At 37.3% G+C, this 23198-nt stretch overlaps 1 protein-coding gene across 2 annotated transcripts in view; it reads left to right on the top strand.

Annotated features, from left to right (window-relative positions):
* The window catches only part of phf3 (PHD finger protein 3), a 42349-nt gene extending 31412 nt beyond the window's left edge, over positions 1-10937 (top strand). For both annotated transcript variants that reach the window (XM_004914500.4, XM_012963495.3), the window contains exons 12-16: positions 751-949; positions 1050-1206; positions 1979-2068; positions 3318-3513; positions 5195-10937. In XM_004914500.4, the coding sequence (XP_004914557.1) occupies positions 751-949; positions 1050-1206; positions 1979-2068; positions 3318-3513; positions 5195-7284 (2732 nt within the window). In that variant the 3' untranslated portion in view covers positions 7285-10937. The remainder of the gene's footprint in view (positions 1-750; positions 950-1049; positions 1207-1978; positions 2069-3317; positions 3514-5194) is intronic.
* Positions 10938-23198: the final 12261 nt, after the last annotated feature.

Raw genomic sequence — 23198 nt, 5'->3', positions numbered from 1 at the left:
ATTCATGCTGGAGGAGTGTGTGTCACTGAATAATTTGTATTGTGTTAAATGGACAGTAAAGGTGGCCATCCATGTACTGATAAAATTATTTGAAACTCCTTATCGGATGCCATAATATTTGGCTTGCGTACGAGTGGGCGATATTGGACTAATTTGTTTGGCCCTAGGGCCAAACAATCAAATTTAAATGGCGGCATAGGCGCCAGTGGATCAGGGATCGTATCATTGAGGTGATTCAGTCCCCAATCTGATGGAAAAATCAAACCTGCCTGATCGAGATCCCCCAATTTCAGGCCAGATGTTGGCCAGGGAGCCCCGTCAGTGGTGCCCATACATGGGCAGGAATGCTGCCGAATTGGTCTAAAGGACCAATATCTGCAGCTGAAAGCAGCCTGTGTATGGCCACATTAAGTTAAAAACTTGCTTTTCTGTATCTAAACTAACAAGTATTAGTGGATAATTCCGAGGTTATGAATGCAGCATGTCATCCAACAATTGCAAAGAGCATGTATGGGAGCAAGTATGGTTTATAAATTCTGTTAATGCCTTCACAGTTTTGCTGACATCTTGGCATGCCATGCTTGTGGTTGCATGTATAAATTAGATTTTCAATGACTCTTATCTTATGTGAGTAAATTATTTTAAATTAACTCTAAACTCTTCCCTATGAAAATAATCTTTGATTTAATTAAAATATAAAAAAATCTGATTCAACTAAAATATTAAAAAAGAACGTTGTTTTATTTTAAGGTCGAATGGCACCACCTGCTGAAGATATTTCACCTACGAAAGTAACTAATTCCACAGGATTAATACGCAAGCACTCAGATAATGGAGCAGACAGCATAGCTGAACCCCATTCATCAGCCTCCAGTATTTTGAATATAGATGTGGTAGAAGGAGGAAAACAGGACTCACTGCATGACAAATTATCTTCTACTTCTGCAAGGTAGCTGCTATTGTTGTTGCTCATTCCATGTAATACTATAGTTATATACTCAGAATTTGGGTGTATGTAATTTCTCCCTCAACTCCTTTTTGTGTTCCAGTTCTGAGCAATTCCATATTAGTGATACAGCAGAGGATGAATCTACATTTTTGGCACGTTTGAACTACATTTGGCAAGGATTTCTCAATATGCCTTCAGTGGCAAAGTTTGTGATCAAAGCTTATCCAGTGTCTGGATCTTTAGAACACTTAGCCGAGGTAAAGTTTAGAATCCCTTAAAACTTAATCACTTAAACGCTTATTTTTAAAGAAAGGATTCTGCTATCCATTTATAGTTGATCACTTTTATGGCATATATAAGTAATACGCTTTTCAATATAAGTTCAGCTTTAATGGGAGCCAGCTCCTCGTTGTTACAAGGATAAAGAGCAATAGGGAGGGCCAGAATGTTTGAATATTATTACTTGCCTCAGAGTAAAACTGCTGCTTTTGGGGGCAACGCCAGACTATATGCATACATTTAGGTGGTGTCGATGATAGGTCAATATGTTTTATGAAGGTATATAAATTTAATTGATTTTCCCCAAGCACTAATTGCTGAGAGATATATAGACTCTGAGATATCTTTCCAGTCCCCTTGGGTAAGAAATAGACCACTTGGCATTAATAGGCAGAGCATAGAATTATGAGAGAGCTTAATTATGTTTCCTGTATCAGTGAAGACCTCCGGCCTTTTGGTGTCATTTTAAATGGCAAAACATGCCTCAGTTACATATATTGAAAACACTTATTGTTGGGGAATTTTTTTATGCCGCATTTACACAGTAGGTAACAGAACCTGAGGCCAAATGATTAAGGTGAAAAAATCAGGGAAATTAAAGGATCTCCCAAAGTATGTCCAGCTCTACATACTGCTCAGTGATTTAAAGCTTAAACCAACTTGGGTCCCTGTACATTGATGTAAAGTCAAAAACATGCCTGTTTGCATTTTAAGGAGATAAAGATATATACTTGCATATTTTTTTTACAGGACCTACCAGAAAGTATTCAAGTAGGAGGGAGAATCTCTCCACAGACAGTTTGGGATTATGTAGACAAAATTAAAGCATCTGGGACAAAGGTAAACATTTTCATCTAGAATTGCATAGCATTTTATTACAGGACCTAATTAACCTAGTTTTGTTGTGTTTATATTTATTACAATTTGTTGGAGACAAGGCAGAGAGAGTTAGATACCAATACCTGCATTTGCTTATAACCTTTTAGGGCAGGGGTACATGCCACAACAAATCTCCATTGTCGCAGGCTTCTGTACCAGCCCAAGGCAACCACTACCCTTTAACAAGAAAGATCTGTGCCATTATAGATACCCCCAGTAGCCCCCCATCTTTTTTCCTGCTGATTCAATGCACATGCTCTGTGCTTAGTCACTGAGCCTAGAGAATGAAGCACAATATACTGTATATACAAAATATAAATGTAACAATATATGGCAAAATAGTAATTTGTGCAGATTCACATTACATGGTAGCTCTGAAACTAGTGCAATTAGCATCAGAATGTAATAATCAGCCCTGTAATATCAGCTTATATGACAGACACACCTCATTTTCTACTGAATGATTTTTGATAACCCCTAAGCTTAGCTTCTCAACAGCTGCTCAGAGTACACTGAGCATGTGAGTGTCTTAGACACTTTCTAAAATGAGGAGCTCCTGTGACAACAAACTTTAGACTGGTGCAGTAAGTTGAGTATATAAAATAAGGCATTTTCAATTTTTAGACTTTAGTTCTCCTTTAAGTTGCTATCATTGCTCTGGTTCAGGCTCACGGCTTATGCTAATAGAGAAACTGTCCATTTTTTAGCAAATAAATAAACAGGCCAAAATGCCTATATAATGCAAAGGTATGTTGGATGTTTCTGCCTGTGAAGAGCATGAAAAATTCAAAGCACATGACTTTAGTTGTGACAATGCAATGTAATACAGAAAAAACAGGTCCGCCTTCAAGAGATTTAATAAATGGTGCACCTTTTTAAAAAGAAGGCAAGATGAACATTTTCTTAATGTTACTGGGCATGTATTTTCATGCTAACTTCGAAAGTAGCTATCCAGAATGATAATTTGCTGCTTAACGTCCAAAAATGCTGTATTCACATAACTTAAAACTTTTGGCAACAGTGAAATTCCAAAATGAATTCTAATGCTAGTTTTGCTTTACTCCCACTTCCTTTTATAATGGCCGATTTAGAAGAAATAAAAAAAAAAAATGATAATAAAACAAATGAAAAAACTATTTTCATGACTTGCTTTTATTTTTCAATTTTTGAATGTTAACCCCTCTTACTTTTTTTTTTTTTTTTTTTTTAGGAAACCTGTGTAGTTCGGTTTAGTCCTGTTACTGAAGAAGATCAAATATCTTACACATTACTGTATTCATATTTTAGTAGCCGAAAACGTTATGGTGTTGTAGCAAATAATATGAGGCAGGTAAAAGACATGTACCTGATTCCTTTAGGTGCCTCAGAAAAAATTCCACATTTTTTTGTACCTTTTGATGGACCTGGTAAGTTTCAAATGTATTTTTCAAAATGTATTTTCATCTATTATTTTTTATTAATATTGTTTTGTTAATATTGTAATATACAATTTACAATGCATCCAGGACTTCTCCTTTTTGCAGTCTGCTGTTGCCAGATTTACTGATGCAGTTATCCAGAATGCATAGTACCTGGGCATTTCCAGATAAGGGTGCTATCCATAATTTGTACCTCCACAGCTTAAAGTCTGCTAAAGCATTTAAACATTAAGTAAACCCAACAGGATTGTTGAAAACAAACATCTGATTGGTTACCATGGCTTAAGGTGGCCATACACGGGCCTTCCCTTGGACCAATTCGGCAGCTTATCGGCTTGTGTAGGGGCAGGAAGGAGGGGCATGCCCGACCGATATCTGGCCTGAAATTGGCCAGATATCGATTGGGCAGGTTAAAAGATTTAAAGGGACAGTAACACCAAAAAATGAAAATGTATAAAAGTAATTACTATATAATGTAATGCTGCCCTGTACTGGTACAACTGGTGTGTTTTCCTTAGAAAGACTACTATAGTTTATATAATAAAGCTTCTGTGTAGCCATGGGGGCAGCCATTTACAGGAGAAAAGGCACAGGTTACTTAGCAGATAACAGATAAAACCCCATTATATTCTACAAAGCTTATCTGTTATCAGCTATGTAACCTGTGCCTTTTTTCCAGCTTCAATGGCTGCCCCCATGTTGACATAGCAGCTGATTTATATAAACTATAGTAGCGTTTCTGTTGCAAACTTGCCAGTTTTACCAGCGCAGGGCAACTGTACATTATATTTTAATTACTTTAAATACTTTAATTTTTTGGTGTTACTGTTCCTTTAATCGGCTCGTTGATGAGGTCCCCGAACCGACTGCGCCCATTGCTCCCATTATAAGCCAAACGATCGAATTAGCTTACATTTTCCCCATATTGCTCACCCTTAGGGCCATATCAGGAGAAGATCCGCTCGCTTGGCGACCTCGCCAAGCGAGTGGATCTTAACTGCCCAGGTGCAAAATTGCCCAGTGGTTATAAATGAATCCCATTGTATTCTACAGAGCCTATCTGGTGTCTGCTGTTTACCTGTTTACTCTGTGCCATTTAGCCTTATTTTAACTTAAATGACTATCCCCATGGCTACACAACAGCTTATTTGTTTAAACAATAGTAGTGTTTTTGAAAAAAATACCAGTTTTACCAGTGCAAGGCAACGGTGCATTATATTTTAATTACTTTAAAACACTTTGATTTTTTTTTAATTTTACTGTTCCTTCACACAAATTATGAGAGTTCCACATCTGGCCTAAGGGTTTTAATTTGGACAGCTCTACTAAAATATATGAATTTTATTTAACCTTTTAAAAACGTCTGCCTTAGTTAGTAATATGTTTTAGCTCGTATTTGATTTTTCTTTTCATAGATACATTACAATACATATTTGTGTTCTTCTAGTGATCAGAAGTTGATTGTACTGTTATAATGAATTTACAGGGAAACATTATTGCACATACAACACATCTACTCAAATACACAGGAAAAAAGGTTCCCATATTCAGTAATTAAAACCACCACAGTGTACTCTCTGAAAAAGAAAAATGGTGTAAAGTTTGCATTAATGCTATTTTGAAAATTGAAAAACCGTCTAATCTGACCTTTTTGTATTTCTTTCTTTAGGACTTGAAGCCCATAGACCAAATCTGTTGTTGGCTTTGATTATTCGACAAAAAGTAAAGAGACTGCATAGCATCAGCATTGATGATGAACCTCCTGGAGGATTACTTAGTGTTCCTGCAGAGAAAAAGAGCAGAGTTGAATGTAATGATGATGATGACGAAGAAGATGAAGAAAATGATTTTTTTAACTCATTTACTGCTGTATTACATAAAAATAGAAACAGGCCACAACTTTCAGATACTGAAGAACCACAGGCAGTTACTGAAAGTGCACCTGAAACAGTTAAACTTGAGCCACCAAAGCCACTCAGATTTCTTCCAGGGGTATTAGTTGGCTGGGAAAATCCACAAACTACTCTGGACTTGGCAAGCAGACCTCTACCTGTTGATGATATATTACAGAGTCTTTTAGGCACTACAGAAAATGCATTTGATCACAAGCAGCCTTTGACAGTTTCATCCCAAGTTGACAAGCCATTAATAGAAGATAAAATTATCCCGATAGAAGTGGCTGAAATGTCAGATGACAGAATTGAACCAATAGAGACCATTGAGGCTATGGAGGAATCTACATCTTTTCCACCATTAACAACAGTTTCAACTACAAATTTACAAGGAATTTCCCTTAAAGGAAAACCTCCTGATGTTTCTACTGATACATATTTATCCAACATTAATATTCATGTTAATGAGGAATCATTAGATGATGATCTAGATAGGTTCGCTGAAGATAAGAATGATTCTGAAACATATGCACATTTAAACAAAATGAGCAGCGATGAGAGCAATTCAGTGCCCGGTGAAAATGTAACCCCCACACGATCTCCAAAGCCTGTAAGTGCTAAAAGGGATCCCAGGCAAGCTGCTGGAAGGGGTCATCATAGTAATTCTTCAGACATCAAAGATCAGGATTTAAGTCTAATAGAAGAAAACACAATTACAGATCAAGAAGATGTGGAAAGTATTTCACTGCATAAAAAAGATAAATCAAAAAAACAGTCTTATAGAGAAAACGATTTATCTGAAGGTGACAAGTCATTGGAGTATTCTTTCACAATGGAAAAGGAAATGGATAATTCCAAATCATCAAAAACCAGTGAAACAAAGCCATTTGTACAGAATCTCTTAATTGATGACACTGATCCCTTACAACAATTTAGAAGAGCTTTGGCTGCAAATAAAGCTCAGTCCCAGGCTTTAAATAATCCTCAGTCGCAGTCAACCTCTGCATCTTACACAGAAACTTCTTCTAAAAATTCCATTCCTGCTTTTGGTGGACTAAAGCTGCAGCAACCTCAGTTTCTTCCTATGAAGAGCAACCCATCTCCATTTCCATTCCAGCATAATCCAAGCTTTCCTCTTCAAAGTACTGCCATCTTTCCCTATCCACCACACATACCACCTCTGTTGCCTACTCCTCTGGGCATGGGCTTTCCAAGACCACCTAGATTTACTTCTGTTGAAAACACACTTCATAACCCATTGGTAGCTTGGCATCCAGCTATGCAGTTGTCTCGACAACCTCCACAATATTTAGGACAGCTGAAACCCGGACCACTCTTGGGACCTGAACAAACAAGATACCAGATGCAACAAAAGTTTGATCATAAAGATCATAGACCAGAAAGGCGTCATAGTGATCCTTGGGACAAAGAAGATCGAATTTCAGAAAGGTCATCTAGTCGAGGAAGCAAAGGTGAATATAGACAAAGGTATTATAGTGAATCTCATCACTCAAGGGAAAAGAGGCAATATGAAAAAGAATCTGGGACTGATAAGCATTCTGACAAGGACTCAGAAAGAAGTCGACGTAGGGAAAGGGACAAAGAACGTTCTCGTGACCGAGACAGAAAAAGCCGCGATGATTCGCACAGAGACAAAGACAGATCAAAATCTTCCTGTAGTGACAAATCTGGTGACAGAACTCATAAAGAAAGTAAAAATGTTGATAAACCTAAAAATGAGGAGAGAATCCATGATAAAGAAAAGAGTAAGGATAAAAAAAGAGACAGAGAAGAGGAAAAGGAAAGAGAGAAGCACCATAGGGAGAAGGAACGAGATCACAGTGACAGAGCAAAGAGTAAAAGATAAATGCTTCTGTTGTTTTTAGTTTTATCACTAGACTTGTGCCATCAATTTCCTAGCATTTCAGTGTTTTTCTGAAATATAATCTCTTATAAAAACCCAAATATTTACTAGAATTGTTACTGGTACAGAATTGTCACAAAAGTAATCTTTTATAATGGATATTTTACACTACTACGTTTAATATTCCAGTGCATTGTTTTCTGCATATGCAATAAGCTTCTAGTTATTGTTCAGAAGTTTTGCCACCACACGTGATTGAGATTTGCATTGATATTTTAAGAGAAACTTCTCTATACACATTTATTTTTAAATTGCACTGTTCTTAAAAAGTAGAATATTGGGATTATGAAACCTACAACTGGTGCTGTAAAAAAACTTTATTTTTAAAAAAATTACACAGAAAATGTAGTGGAATGTTACACAAATAAGCGTCATGGTATCATGGACGATGGGGTGTAAGCAGTTCTTTTTTTATAGCTTTGAAATGCACTTGTTGTAGGGGACATACTTTTAATTTTTCATGCTTTTTTTTTCTTTTCATTGTAGAATGTAGAAATGCTGTTTGTGCTTTAAATACTTGAAATCTAAGCTTGTACATTCTTGTGTTTTGCTATTTTTATACTGTAAAATGTAAATATTTTAAGGAATATTTTGATTCTAAACATGATAAAATACAAATATTTTGTCTTTCTATATGTAAATAGTATGCTTGAATTGTTAGATTTAAAAAAAAAAAAAATTCATGCATTTCCTTAAATATTTTGGATGCTTTTACTGTAACTTAATGCCTTTTTTTTATCCTCCACCAAATTAAAATTATTTTCATTTATGTCAGGATGGGCCATTTAATGCTGCCATGTAGCCCTGTAACTATTCTAAAACCGATTCTGTTTAACATTAACCTCCTGGAATATGCCATACCTGTACACAATGGCCATTTTTTATTGCTTGCCATTCAGATGTAATTGTCAGAAGAACCATTCTTGAAATATAAGCCCAGCTTTAGAAATAGAAATGAGCAAGTTGTCCCCACAGATTTATATTTTGTACGTTTTTGGGAGAAAGGAATTTGCTTCTCCATGTATAAAATGTATTAGTATGGCACAGAATTGTATCAGAAAGGAATTTGCTTCTCCATGTATAAAATGTATTACTATGGCACAGAATTGTATCAGAAAGGAATTTGCTTCTCCATGCATAAAATGTATTACTATGGCACAGAATTGTACTGGATGTTGTAAGGCCATTAATACCCATAAACAATAGGTGCATGGTTACTTTTTGAACAAAAATTAAAAAGAATAATTGAAATGTACTTTTCTTATGTTGAACCCATACTGCAATTGTGATCTATTTTGACAGACGACTGCATTCTTTGTTTTAGTCTGTAACCCAGCTGAAGTAATATTCACTCTAAAAAGAAAAGTCCTTTTTAAAGTTGATCTTAGTATTAAAGGAGCAGTATTTCCTTTTTCAACATTATTTTAGAGGGTTGGTTCACCTTTAAGATAACTTTTAGTATGTTATAGAATGTACTATTCCTAGCAACTTTGCTATTTGCTTTCTTTGTCTACGACATTTTACTTTTTATTCCTTATGTTTTTATTTAGTCCCTCTTCTCTTCATATTCCAGTCTCTCATTCACAAGATACAAGCAACCAGATAGCTGCTAAAGTTCCAAACTGGAGAACTGCTAAACCAAAAGCTAAATAACAGAAAAAACTATAAAAAATGAAAACCTATTGCAAACTGTCTCAGAATAGCAATGTCTACATCAGTGATCCCCAACCAGGTTGCTCACCAGCCTCTTGTATTTTGCTCCCAATTGCCCCAAAGCAAGTAGTTGCTTTTGAATTTCTAGTTTGGAGGCAAGTTTTGGTTGAAAAAAAAACCAAACGATTTACTACCAAATAAAGCCTCCTGTAAGCCGACAGTGGCTACCTAATAGCCAATTTTAGCCCTTATTTGGCACCTCTGTGAACTTTTATGGTGCTTGTGTTGCTCTCCCAAGTCTTTTTACATTTGACTGTGGCTCACGAGTAAGAAAGGTTGGGGACCCCTGCTCTACATCTTACTAAAAGTTAATTTCAAGATGAACAACCCCTTTAATGAATGTGGCTAGTGCTGAACATACTTTTTGTCTGTTGTTTTAATTAGTAAATATGGATATATTTGGAGAGGTTAAATTTGATGGTCATTTGGGTTTCAACCCAACTTAACTGTATTTTTTTATTTTGTTCTTTCTTGCACTATAAAGGGCAAAATCTGAACTTAAAGCTAAAGTGGCGTTCTGCTTCAGGTTTATAAGAGCACAATCAATCAAATCAGCAATCCACTGGGACATGAAAATTTTTCTGACACTTTTGGACACAAACATTTTTCCGACACTTTTTTTTGGACAAGGTACTAGTTATATTGCAAAGTAATGACACAATGCTAAAGCAGTTTAATGTTAAAAAGGTTGTGATTCTATATGTGATACAGAAATAAGACCAAATTATACAAATCAAGATTTGTACAGGTATCAGGCGCCTAATCTGGAAAACCATTATCCAGAAAGTTCTGAATTATGGAAAGGCTGTCTCCAAAACTCCATTTTAATCAACTAGTTCACATTTTTAACAATGATTTCCTTTTTCTCTGTAATAATAAAACAGTACCTTGTACTTGATCCCAACTAAGACATAATTATTCCTTATTGGAGGCAAAACAATCCTATTGGGTTTAATTACTGTTTAATTAATGTTATTAGCAGACTTTATGTAGGAGATCCGAATTACGGAAAGATCCCTTATCCGGAAATCCCCAGGTCCCAAGCATTCTGGATAATGATCTATATCACAAGTGCTACTTCACCTCTACTATTAACTACGTTTTCCATCCTCTTTAAAAAAACACTTTTACTTGCTTTAGGCTTTTATTCTTCATTAAACATAAAACTAATCTCTATATTTGTGATATAAAACCATTTTTTTCTGATTAATTTTTTTTTCTGTAGGACAGGAGGTGCTAAAGTAAAACTGGCTTCATGTTCTTGTTTGATGCCAGAAATAACAAAAAAAATACATATATCTTCATTAAATCTATGGGCAAAAAAATATATAGCACACACCCTATTCATTAGGCTTATGTTGAAACAGTGCATACTGTCACTTAAAGCTTTTAGCTTTTACCCAGTATTTTCCCAGTGCATTCATGAACTATTCCACTTGTAAATAATGTTGCTTATTGTACATTTTGGCGTGTGTAGCCTAGCAATATACAAATGAAAAAGCTTCTATCTGTACATCTCCGTGAATGACAGTTCTAAGTAAGAATATTTTCAGCTTTGTATTCATATTTCATTAAGTAATCACTTTTCCTAAGTCCCCTGAGTCGCAGTACAGTTGGATTTACAGACATACCTATTTTATATCAGCGGTTCCTTTGGTGGCAGTGTGCATTTACTAGTAATAACCCATTGATATTCATTAGGAAATGTTTTCCAAAATGTCCATTCCGCATATACAGTGATGTTTCATTGAAACCATTGCATGTTATTTGAACTTCCTGATTGTAACACTGACTGTATCTAATAATGTAAATTCTATTGTAGTGTAATGTTTATATGAAAAGGGATTTTAAAATTTTTATTAAAATATTTTAAGTAATCCAAAGGTTGAGCTGTTTCTTGTATATTACAAGGAATACTGTGTAGTCTCGCCATTTAATTCTATTCTTATTCTTGTTGAATTATTCTAAGGTCCCTATCACTTTTACACACAATACTAACAGATTTACTAGGATCCAGTTAACCTGCCTGTATGAGCATGGGAGTAACGGCAAAGGTCACAGCGACTAATCTATGCAGTTCAAACCACACATGAATACTCCCATTGACTTGTGTAATAGCCTATGCCTGATAAGCTGTTGCAATTAGTCACTGCAACCGACTTTTTAAAAAGTTCTTGCGACTAATCGCCCCATGTGTCTTCGCCGTAAACCAGAGTACCCGTAGAGAAGCCCATGTAGACAGAGGAAAAAGTACAAACTCCTTGCAGATAGTGCCCATGCTGGAACTAAACTCAGGACCCTAGCACTACTACTCCCTAAGCCACTGTAGATGAATTTAGGGGCAGAATTCAGAACAGGCCAAAGTTGTGAAAGACAGGGACAATGGAATCCGTGTAAGTGTAATTTTGACTTTGGGCCTACTACGTATCTGGTACTGAAAATACACAATGCTGTATGTTATAAGCAACTGTCACTTGGCAGCACTGGTTGCTTGTAGATGACTCTCATTAAATGTGAATGGGGGCCATTTAGAATAAAGTGGCACTGTGACAACCAGGAGGAGATACTATCGCAGTTAGGCAATCTGCACCTGGGATTTGATAACGATGTTTGTATGTCATCTGCTTTAAGATAATATTGGAATCAATTTTACTTTAAGTGCAGACTGAGAAGAGAGGGCATCTAAGACAGGGCCTTTAGGAACGTAAACAAATAGAGAGAAGGTAGTAAGAATTATGTTGAGTCAGAAAAATCTACTGTAAAAAAAACAATCATACAGTTAAGATTTAAGAAAAGAAAGAGCAGTTGATACAAAGGGCAAAATATTTACAAAACAAATGAGGATCATAGGGGCTGATTTACTAACCCACGAATCCGACCCGAATTGGAAAAGTTCCGACTTGAAAACGAATATTTTGCGACTTTTTCGTATGTTTTGCGATTTTTTCGGATTCTGTACGAATTTTTCGGATCCAATACGATTTTTGCGTAAAAACGCGAGTTTTTCGTATCCATTACGAAAGTTGCGTAAAAAGTTGCGCATTTTGCGTAGCGTTAAAACTTACGTGAAAAGTTGCGCATTTTTCGTAGCGTTAAAACTTAACGCTACGAAAAATGCGCAACTTTTCGTGTAAGTTTTAACGCTACGCAAAATGCGCAACTTTTTACGCAACTTTCGTAATGGATAGGAAAACTCGCGTTTTTACGCAAAAATCGTATTGGATCCGAAAAATTCGTAAAGAATCCGAAAAAATCGCAAAGTACCGATCATTACGAAAAAAACGCAATCGGACTCCATTCGACCCGTTCGTGGGTAAGTAAATCAGCCCCTAAGTCTCGGCCCGGGTTCATAAAGTAATTAAAAGACGCAGATAAAGGAGAAATTGTAATCAGACAGCACAAAGCAGTAATTTCAAAGTGAATTTAGTTTAGCATGTTTCAGGCAGTGCCTTTTATCAAGTGCCTGTGTGTAACATGAATTCATTTTGCGGTTTGAAATTACTGCTTTGTGTGTCTGATTACAATTTCTTTTTTTTGCCAAAATATTTAGGAGGTTTAGGATGGTTAACAACACAGATTGCATAATATTAAGGTTGCATATTCATAACTTAAATAGTGTCAGACTGGGGTACCTGGGGCCCACCAGAGAACCTCACTCCAACAGCCCTTGCTGCACACAAGTGCACCTGCTGCTAGCTAGTGCCCACATTTGTAGGCATTTTCTGAAGCATTAACTCACCCACACATGACTAGCAGAATTCCATAAACTTTTTTTTTTCCATTACTCCTGTGCTGCTTGTCCCGCATTGCCTCCTGCATTCCTCAAACTGGAGCATAAAAATGAAAGATGGACGTGCTTTCCTTATGAGCACATATTCTTCATTATAGAAAGTAAGAATATTCTGACTTACTGAGCATACATCTTTCAAGAAACCAGTTTTGAGCGCCAAACAGTCATACAGTATCCTAAGCATGACACTTAGGGGCACATTTACTAACCCACGAACGGGCCGAATGCGTCCAATTGCGTTTTTTTCGTAATGATCGGTAATTTTGCGATTTTTTTCGGCGTCTTTACGATTTTTGCGTAAAAACGGGAGTTTTTCGGCGGCTTTGCGATTTTTGCGTAAAAACGCGAGTTTTTCGTAGCCATTACGAAAGTTGCGCAAAGTCGCGATTTTTTCGTAGCGTTAAGACTTGCGCCTTTTAAGTTTTAACGCTACGAAAAAGGCGCGACTTTGCGCGCAAGTGTTAACGCTACGAAAAAATCGCGGCTTTGCGCAACTTTCGTAATGGCTACGAAAAACTCGCGTTTTTACACAAAAATCGTAAAGACGCCGAAAAACTCGCGTTTTTACGCAAAAATCGTAAAGACGCCGGAAAAATCGCAAAAAATATGAAAAAGTCGCAAAATGTTCGTTTCCAATCGGAATTTTTCCAATTCGGATTCTAAATCGTGTCTTAGTAAATCAGCCCCTTAAGATCCACATAACAAAGGTGTTTGAGTTTGACAAAGAATTTGGTGTTCACATGACTTTATGCATTGATGGGCAAGTGCACCAGTGTGAGGTTTGATGCACTAGCTGCATCACCACCTGGCAACCACAACTGCCCTACAATCAGGAGAAATAAAAACATTCATCACACAATAAGAAAAGTGTAAATGGGATCACCTCTTGTTGCCCATAAGCATTGTACCAGTACTTTTTGTTTTTGCCCATAAACAAAGTGGGGCATATTTATAACAGTGTGTAATCCAACATCACCGTAGTGTTGCCCATAGCATCCGATCAGCTTTGCTTTTGTTTTTTTAATTTGTAGGTGACTGTTCAAATGTAATTGCTAATTGGTTGCTTTGAGCAAAATTGCTGGTGATGTTAGCTTACACACTATAATAAATATGCCCGGCATGTACTCTGTACTGTATGGTTTTCTGAAGTTGAGTTTACATATTACAAATAGGCAGTGTTTGCAGTAATGCATGCTTACTCCAGTGGCAGAATCCACAGATATAAAGTAATATTTGCAAAGTAAAATAATGTAATATTTGCAAAGTAAAAATATGTACATTAATAAAAGTGGCTAAATTGTATAGAGACAAACAGCAGAAAAATAACCACAAGCCTTTGACTGCTGGCAGCAACCTGTTCTTTTTTTTTTTTTTTTTTTTTTAATTCATTTTAATGGAATGCAGAAACATATTGTATTGTAATGTATTGATCATAAAACCATGCATTGCCCTTATGGGAATCTCTGAAAATGTATAATCATAAGCGTTTGCGAATCAAGCCAGCATCCATTTATGTTTATTACTTGCTTTCCTGAGTTTTAAAATCCGTTTGTTTTTGACATGAAATTTCCCTGGAGTTTGATTACACATCTTCTATCAGGTTTAGCCAGTTCCAGAGCCTGATCTAATCAGTATAGTAAGCAAAAGTCATGGAAGCCAGTGGTCAGGAAAATGCTTCCTGACTGTGTGGGGAAATCTATGTATGCAGCATTTATTTTTTAAGCTTTACCAAAAGGTATGAAATAAATATATATGGACATATTCATAGGTACAATTCAAAAAAAACAAAATCTCTTAATAGCAAACCTGACTTCCTAAATAGCCTTATAGCTTTGCTTGTATTGCCATCTAGTGGACATTTTTAAAATTAAACATTTAAGATTAAATGTCATAAGTTTAAAAATTATGTAAGAATGGTACAAGGAGAATTCAGAGGGACTGTATGCTAAATGTAGTTGCCTATAGATTTTTAGCTGTATTAATAAATGTTACCATTTGCTACTGATACAGGATCAGGTCATTTTCAAGGGTTTGCTTGCTATTCCAATTATCTTGTATTTCATGTGGGTTATTTACATTGTTAAACTGCAAAAAAAAGATTAAACTTCATCAATTGCAACCCCCAAATGAACCCCAGTGCATAAATACACATTTGTATACAGACCTCTCTGCCCTCACCGTGAAGAGCCACTTACGCTGCTTCAACATGTCCTCTTCCAAGCACTTCCAGAGAAAACAACTCCATCTATTTCTTCCCTCCCTTTTACCAGTTTAGTTGGAGTCTCTGCACTCTCTCCAGCTTGTTAATCTCCTCCTTAAGGGCTGGAGCCAAAACTGCACCGCATACTCAAGGTGAGGCCTTACCAGGGACCTATAAAGAGGCAAAACGTTTCAGCCCTCAAGTTAATGTACTTTTTATGCAGGACTGTACTTGTATTTTCTTTAGTAGTCATTGAATAACACTGTGTAGAGTTACACAGCATCTTACAAAAATCTCCAGATCCTTCTCAATTAAGAATCCCCCCAACACACTTTCATTTAGGATATAACTCACATTTATATTATTTATTTATAACTTTGCACTTTTTTTTTTTTTTTTTAAACATTGAACTGCATTTTCCTGTTTGCTGCCCCGTCCAATAATTTAGCCAAATCGCTCTGCAAAGTGGCAGCATCCTGCATGGAGCTTACTTAGTTTTGCACAATTTAAATAAGAGACAGTACTTACAATGCCCACCTTAAGGTCATGAATAAACAGGTTAAAAAGCAAAGGGGACAGGACAGACCCCTGCGATACTCCACTAACATCACTGTTCCAATTAGAAAACGTTTAATTTTTCTCCACTCTTTGTAATCTATCCATCAGCCGATTCTCTGTTCAAGTGCAAATATTAGGTTCCTTAATTTAACCAGTAACCTTTTGCATGGTACTGTATGAAATGCTTTAGCAAGTAGATGACATTCACAGCAATCTGAGAGTTTAGGTTCCTGCTTCTTGTCTCATAGAAGGCAATTAAATTAGGCTGGCAAGATCTATTACATATAAAACAATAATGGTACAAAATCTTCGTATTGTGATTTTCAGTGTATTTAAGTATCTTATTATTTATTATCTCTTTCTACCACTGATGTCAGACTAACAGGCCTATAGTTTTCAGGATGAGAGCGGGATCCCTTTTTGAATAACAGCACTACATATATTATATTATATATATATACACATCTATATCTAACTTGTTTAATACTCTTGGATGAATACCTTCATGTCCTGGAACTATATGTTGCCGCCCTTCGTCAGTTAACATAAAGTGCTAAGTTACAGGTATTTAAGTGCAAAACTCCTCACATCAATTATCTGAGGGTGGAGAATAACATATCAAGGGGGAGATTTATTAAGACACGAATGCTCTTAGCATATTTTCGCTGATTTTTTCACGCTTCCACAACTTTTTTTGTACGCTTGCGCGCAAAAATTCAGAAAGGTTCTGCCGTTGTTTACAGTCGTTTGGTACGAAAATTTAGTGACTTTCGGATCGCCAATACGATATTATCATGACTAATATGATTTTTTCGTAAGCATTTTCATGACCTTTGCAATCTTCAGAAATGATCGTATCCAATCCGAATTTTTCCTATTCTGGATTCGAACTCGTGTTTTAATGTTTGTACCGTACAAACATTAAAGTTTATGTAAAGTGTCAAAAAGTACTTAAAGGAATACTGTCATGGGAAAACATGTTTTTCCCAAACACATCAGTTATTAGAGCTTCTCCAGCAGAATCCTGCATTATAATCTGTTTTTCAATAACACAAACAGATTTTTTTTATATTTAATTTTGAAATTTCACATGGGGCTAGCCATTTTCTTCATTTCCCAGGGTGGTTCAGCCATGTGACCTGTGCTCTGATAAACTTCAGTCACACTTTACTGCTGAGCTGCAAGTTGGAGTGATATCACCCCTCTCCCAGCAGCCGATCAGCAGATTAATGGGAAGGTAGCAAGACAGCAGCTCCCAGTAGATATCAGAATAGCACTCAGTAAGAAATCCAAGTCCGGCTTGGGACTCCTCCAGTTACATGGGAGTAGGAGAAACAATAGCCTGTCTGAAAGCAGTTGTAATGTGTAGCGCTGGCTCTTTCTGAAAGCTCAGACTCAGGCACAATGCACCGAGATGGGGCCTACACACCAATACATTAGTTGGTTCAAGAATAACATTTTAAATGGTAGAATGAATTATTTACTGTGTAAACAGTGTAATTTAGAAATAAAAAGTACTCCATAAAAATCATGACAGTGTCCCTTTAAAGTCCATTTTTAAATAGAGTCCATATAATCAACCTAAGTAAAGGAAACAAGATACTGTACACTGTATATACCTGTATGAAAAAAAGTATAATACAAAAACAGTTACAATTTGCAACATGCTATTTGGCTATACTATGCATACCAGTTGGAGTGGTTACATTTACTTGTATATCTAATTATATTATGTCATAATCTTCAGTACATACAATAAACACCATTTAACTGCAGGCTTACAAGCCACCCTGATAGGAACTCCATGTTTCTATGCTGCTGCCAATGCTCTGCCCAAAAGCCCACTCCCTCAGGGCTGTGTATGTATTGTGGGCATTTCTAGCCCATGGAGTCTCAAGTCCCTTGTGCAAGTACACACTAACCCATAAATGTACATCAGAAACTCTGGGTCTTTTTTTAAAATCATAATCCTATTCTAATTTTTTAGAATAGTGTATCAGTTTAGCCATCACTGCAGATTTGCAGAACATACACAAGTTGCAAAAACATTTAGAGAATCAAAACAAACTGCAGATATACAACCCAGAAAAAACTGAATTATTATAACCATAGTCTTCTAAAAAAAAAATGCTTATGAGATTCTATTACTGTTGATTTCTTCTTGCACCTTTAGCCTATCCTCATTTGATTTTATAAACTGGAGGTGATGGGTTGTCAGAACCCTTTGCATGTTAATGCTTTTTTAGTCTGTTTACTTCTCTGTAATAAACCCTTGCAAGTACTATATTATGTTGTATGTATGTACATATGTTATGTGGTTGTTTGCAGGTGTATGTTAGTGTTGTGGTATAGCATGTTGGTGCACACTGCCAACTCAAAACATCAGAAAATATAACAACTGTACCTGCTATAGCCCGACTGTAGCTTCTCAATCTCTCAAAAGGACTACGTCATGAACTGGGAGGATTCAGCTTGCTGTTTGCTTCAAAGAGTTCCCCCTCCCTCACTCGCTCCTCGCATCGCATTGTGAACTAGATAGCAGGCAGGCTTGACCTTTCCATTGCCTGCCTACTTCAAAGGACTGTGCCCCCTCTCTGCTCTTCCCACAAAGAATTAAATAGCAGGCCTGCTTCTAAGGGCTCTCCCTCCCCCCTCCCCATTACACATAGACAACGGAGCTGAGCTTATCACACACTGGCTGAAAGCAGAAGGGGCGTTGCAGGTTTGTGATTGGGCATATTTATTCACGTGGGAGGCATTTAAATTAAAACCCGGAAGAGGGTAACAAACATGGCTGCTCCGTGGGTCTGTAATTCGTGCTACCATAATTATGAAGCGAAAAAACTTTGCAGATTTAGTTTATAAGGAATTTAAAGCTGATACAAATGAAAACACAACAGCAGGTGTAATTTTTTTTTTTTTAATTGGCTGTCAGTATCACTTTAATACAATTTATTTCATGGTACAGGTATGGAACCAGGATACCAGAATATTCGGGGCCTGGGGTTTTCTGGATAAGGGGCCTTTCTGTAATTTGGATCTCCATACCTAAAGTCTGCAAAAAATAATTAAAACATTAAATAAACCCAATAAGATTGTTTAGCCTTTAATAAGGATTCATTTTATCTTAAGATCAAGTACAAGGTACTGTTTTATTAATACAAAGAAAAAGGGAATCATTTTCAAAAATGTGTTTGATTAAAATGGAGTCTGTGGGAAATGGCCTTTCCGTAATTCGTAGCTTTCTGGATAATGGGTTTACAGATAATGTATCCTATACTTTTAGTGGGCAGACCTACCTAGTCTAGGTCTAGTCATTTTTAATATTTTTCTCAGATCATAGACGACAGGACTGACTGGTTGCAAGGTTTATTTGTTTAAGTAGTAAGATATTAGCTTAGTTGGTGCCCATTGCTGCTTGCACTGTATGTATGACATCATTTGCTTTGTTAATTATTTTCCCTGTAGCAGTGGTTTCCTGTGAAATTACCTGTATATGTTGATGTGCTATTATGATGTGCTATTTATGGTGAATAATTTACATACCATAAAACATCAATGACATTAGTTTTTGCTTTAGGCAGTATTCTGTGATTACTGACCTTAGATGGCCGCATAAACTGACAACTCAAGTATATTTTAGCATTTTAATGACAGTATATCTTGACAATGTTTCATTGCAGAATTTCAATACATTTTCGCAGGCAACATTAGCAACTCAACTATGGCCACACTACATTCTCTCTCTCGTCAGTTGTATTAATCTGGTATGTCAGAAATATTTTGCAGAAAGCTCTTTATATAATTGTACTGATGTGTCAGGTTTAAAGCCTTTGATTTGTTGAGAAATTCCCTGATTTAATCTAGTGAGTCGCAAGCACATTAGCTTTTTAACCTGCGATCATTCAGTTGGTTGATAGAGATAGTTTAAACTATCTGATAGATGCTATATGTAGAAAGGGTTCTGGGTAAAGCTCATCCATCATTGCATATGTCATAATTCTTGTAGTAAAATGAAAATGTGAAATGAGATGCTCTGTTCATTTGTGTTCAGCCATGTTGTATCTGTTGTCTAAAGAAAGCATCACTTGTTCTATAGTGTGCAAAGGAGCCTGACCTGCAAAGGTGCCCAAGCCCCCAAGCTTCGCACGTCACGCGCATGTGGATAATGAGCAAATTGTGTCACTTGCTTATTAGGCGCATACGTGTGCTCCAACATGGCCAACATGACCTGCCAGTACAGGTAGCTTAGTACTGTTGAGGGGCATATTTAGTGAAAAAAAACTATTGTTTCCCACTACTAGAGTGTGGGCTACAATTTTTAAGTGATAGGTGCCTTTTAAGGGGACCCTATGGTGCTGCACTTGATTACCCCCCCCCCCCCCCCGATGTCAGTAAGTTACATATTTGGCTGCAAGTGCTGCAAGTTTGAACTTCCAACCACATCCCATCCAATCCCCATGCAGCTTTACTGGCCTTCATTGACAAATGAGCAGTAGGGAAAACAGCCTGAGCTCCTACCCTCCCTTTCCAAAGTCTGCAACTCACTGACAGCAGGAGGGGGCCTGCCTAATCAAATAATTGTGGCATGACTGGGCCCCCAATAAGACCCTAAAACCCACCTGGTCTATGATAACTCCCCAGTTTCCCCGATGGCAGCACTGCCCATAAACTCCAATGGCTACAAAAAAAAAAGTTGTGGGGTAGCTGTGAAAAACACCCATTGGCTTTAATGCATTTTTCAAATTTTCAAATTTTTTCAAATTTCTGTTGGATCGGGGGCCACATTGGATTGTTGATGCGGTCCTATTTCTGGCATTGTAATTTGATTGTTTGGCCTGATATCACCCACCTTTAGCTTGGCATATAGGGAGAAGATCCGCTCGTTTGACGACCTCACCAAATAAGTGAATCATCCCTTGTATGGTCCCCTTTAAGTGATATCTGCATTTGTAGCTTTAAATTAAATGAATAAGCTAGGAGCAGAAAGACTTTTGTTTTATGGAGCACACAGAGTGCAGCAATAATAGGAATACTCCTGCACTGAATGCAGTGATAGAGATTGCTAGTACAGTTACTTATCCTTGTTGCAGGGTTCAGAGATGACCAAAATAGTATGGCAAGCTTTCCATCTCTATGAATTTCAATATTCAGTTGCTAATTAAAGCATTTATGAAACCATGGTTAAAACATGTAAAGGGACCCATAGGGTTAAATGCCCTATGGAGTGATATCCCTACCTCTTCACATAGATCCCTTGTTACTGGGCAGAAGCCTTTGTAACAGTTTATAGTTATGTCTATCCTTTATTGGCCCATATGGTTGTCCACACCCCTTGCAGCCTCATATAGTGTCTAGCAAGGAGGTGTGGCTTCCTCTTTGGCTGCCTGTCTGCTTACCAACAACAGCTCCATTGAGCCTGGGTGCAGACACAGGCCCCAGTAGGAAATATTCTTTGAAGTAAAGTCGGGGACAGGTAAAGTTAGTCTCAGGACTAGACTTTGTCATAGCACGCTCTAGGAGTGTGACTCAGTCAGGTCTATTTAGATAGAGTAGCTATCGCTCCAACATAGGAGAATTTAGTGGGTTTAGCATACCCCAGGCTCTGTCTGCCTTGCTGTAGGGACCACAGTTCAGACACAGGTATCAGGCTAGTATTAACCCCTGATCCACCGTTGGCTGTAGGGATCCGGTCCAGTAAAGGGTATTCAACTTTGGGACTTCTGGCTAATAGCTCACATCTAATCTCCCCTGTGGTGCTGCGCTGTTCTGTACTTCACAACTGCTATTTACAACTGTATCATTCTACCTCAATTACTGTGAGTATTTACTGATCCCTGTGCTAATAACATTTGTCTTGGACAATAAAGAGTTAATTAGTTCATCTGCAAGAGCTCCTATTACTTAACACCTTACACAGTACCAGTGGGAGTTGTAGTACAACAACATCGTACAAGTTACCTTCCACTTAGCAAAGGCCCACTCCTTTGAAAGAGAGTCCCAATGTGCCCCATGCTCTAACCATAGCCTGGTGTTTAAAGTGCATTTTAGCCAAAAAGGGGTTACACGTGCTTACAAAACATTTTAAAAAACAGACATAATAAGGGTTTTTATTGCACAATCCAGCATTTCAATTTTCCTTTAATTTCATGCTATTAGCCATTATATGCCAGTGAGCTAAAGAGCTGTGAGCTGTGCTCTGCTCTTCACATAGGAGCAGCTAGCCCTGAACTGCCTCCCCCAGTCTTGGCAATGCTTGATTTAAGGAGCATTTAGGGAGCTGCTACTTACAAAATGCATCATGCAGGGTGCAAAGTACACCAAAATGGCTGACTGCTGCCTTTCTTGCACTTTGCACACTCTATGGGGCATTCCAAATTAATCCTACGATCTTTGTGAGAATGGGAGTACCGTATATACTTGAGTATAAGTCGAGTTATTCAGCACCAAAAAAGTGCTGAAAAAATTACCCTCGGCTTATATTCGGGTGGGTGATTATTGTATTTACGGTAGCAACCATTATCTCTCCGTAACTGCTTTCCCTCTAATGTAGTAGCGGTAGCACCCAACCCCCCCCCCCGTGGACGGATGGGTCCCGCCGACGGGTGTGCGCGATGCTGGGGACGGGCGGGTTGCTAGGGTAGCGCTGTCGTGCTATATTGAACTCTTTCAGCCATCCAGATCAAAGCCTCTTTAAGAATAAATAGCTCCCTCAATCTTTTGCCCATCCTAATTATAACTTTCTAGCTAAAATTAATTGCTTGGTTGACTTGGCATGAATTCTTTTCCCTAATGACGTGTTAGTGAGAGCAAACCTTCAGTAGGTTCCCTGTAGATGTATTAAGGATGAGGAAGTCCTCACTGATTCAGAAGGCAGACGTCAAGTATAGCTGTCTCTATTTATTTTAAAGACATGTTGCTTCTTACACTTTCTTAAGCAAATACAGGTTATATGTTTATAAAATATTTATTAAAGGGGATATGAACTTTATATAGTAATGTAACTTTGCTTGGCTATTGCTGGACTACAACTCCCAGCCTACCCTTGCACATACTTTGTGTAAGTGAAGGAGATCTAAACCCTTTGTAACAATGTTGCATGTATCCTCTAGCTCTCTAAAGTAGCTCCTTAAAACGTTATTACCAATGCAAAAACTATTCACCAATTAGAAAACAGCTCACCAGTGAACATTTAGAGTTCCATATAAGCTGTGTGACCACCAGAAATTAATGTAGGCTTATACTCGAGTCAATAAGTTTTTCTAGTTTTCTTAGGTAAAATTAGGTACCTCGGCTTATATTCTGATCGGCTTATACTCTTCTTCTGGGCATCATTATATAATACATTAAATATATTAAGTATGTTATAACAGAGAGGCCCAATTTTAGATTTCAATTATTAATAGTTTTTACATTTTATATGGGATCTATTGTACGAGTGTGTTTATTTGTTCTGTTGAGTCTAACAAGACTTATAATGGCCTTGGCTGCCCGGAAACACAGGCAATGCAAAGGCTTCACTTGCAAAACAAAATCTGCCAAAACAAATGTCTCTGTGAAGCAGAACATAAGTGCTTTTTGTGTGCCTCTGAGAGT

This window comes from Xenopus tropicalis, chromosome 5, assembly GCF_000004195.4.
Source record: "Xenopus tropicalis strain Nigerian chromosome 5, UCB_Xtro_10.0, whole genome shotgun sequence".
Lineage (NCBI taxonomy): Eukaryota > Metazoa > Chordata > Amphibia > Anura > Pipidae > Xenopus > Xenopus tropicalis.
Note: the sequence above shows the minus strand (reverse complement) of the source record. Positions and strands in the feature narration are given on the sequence as shown.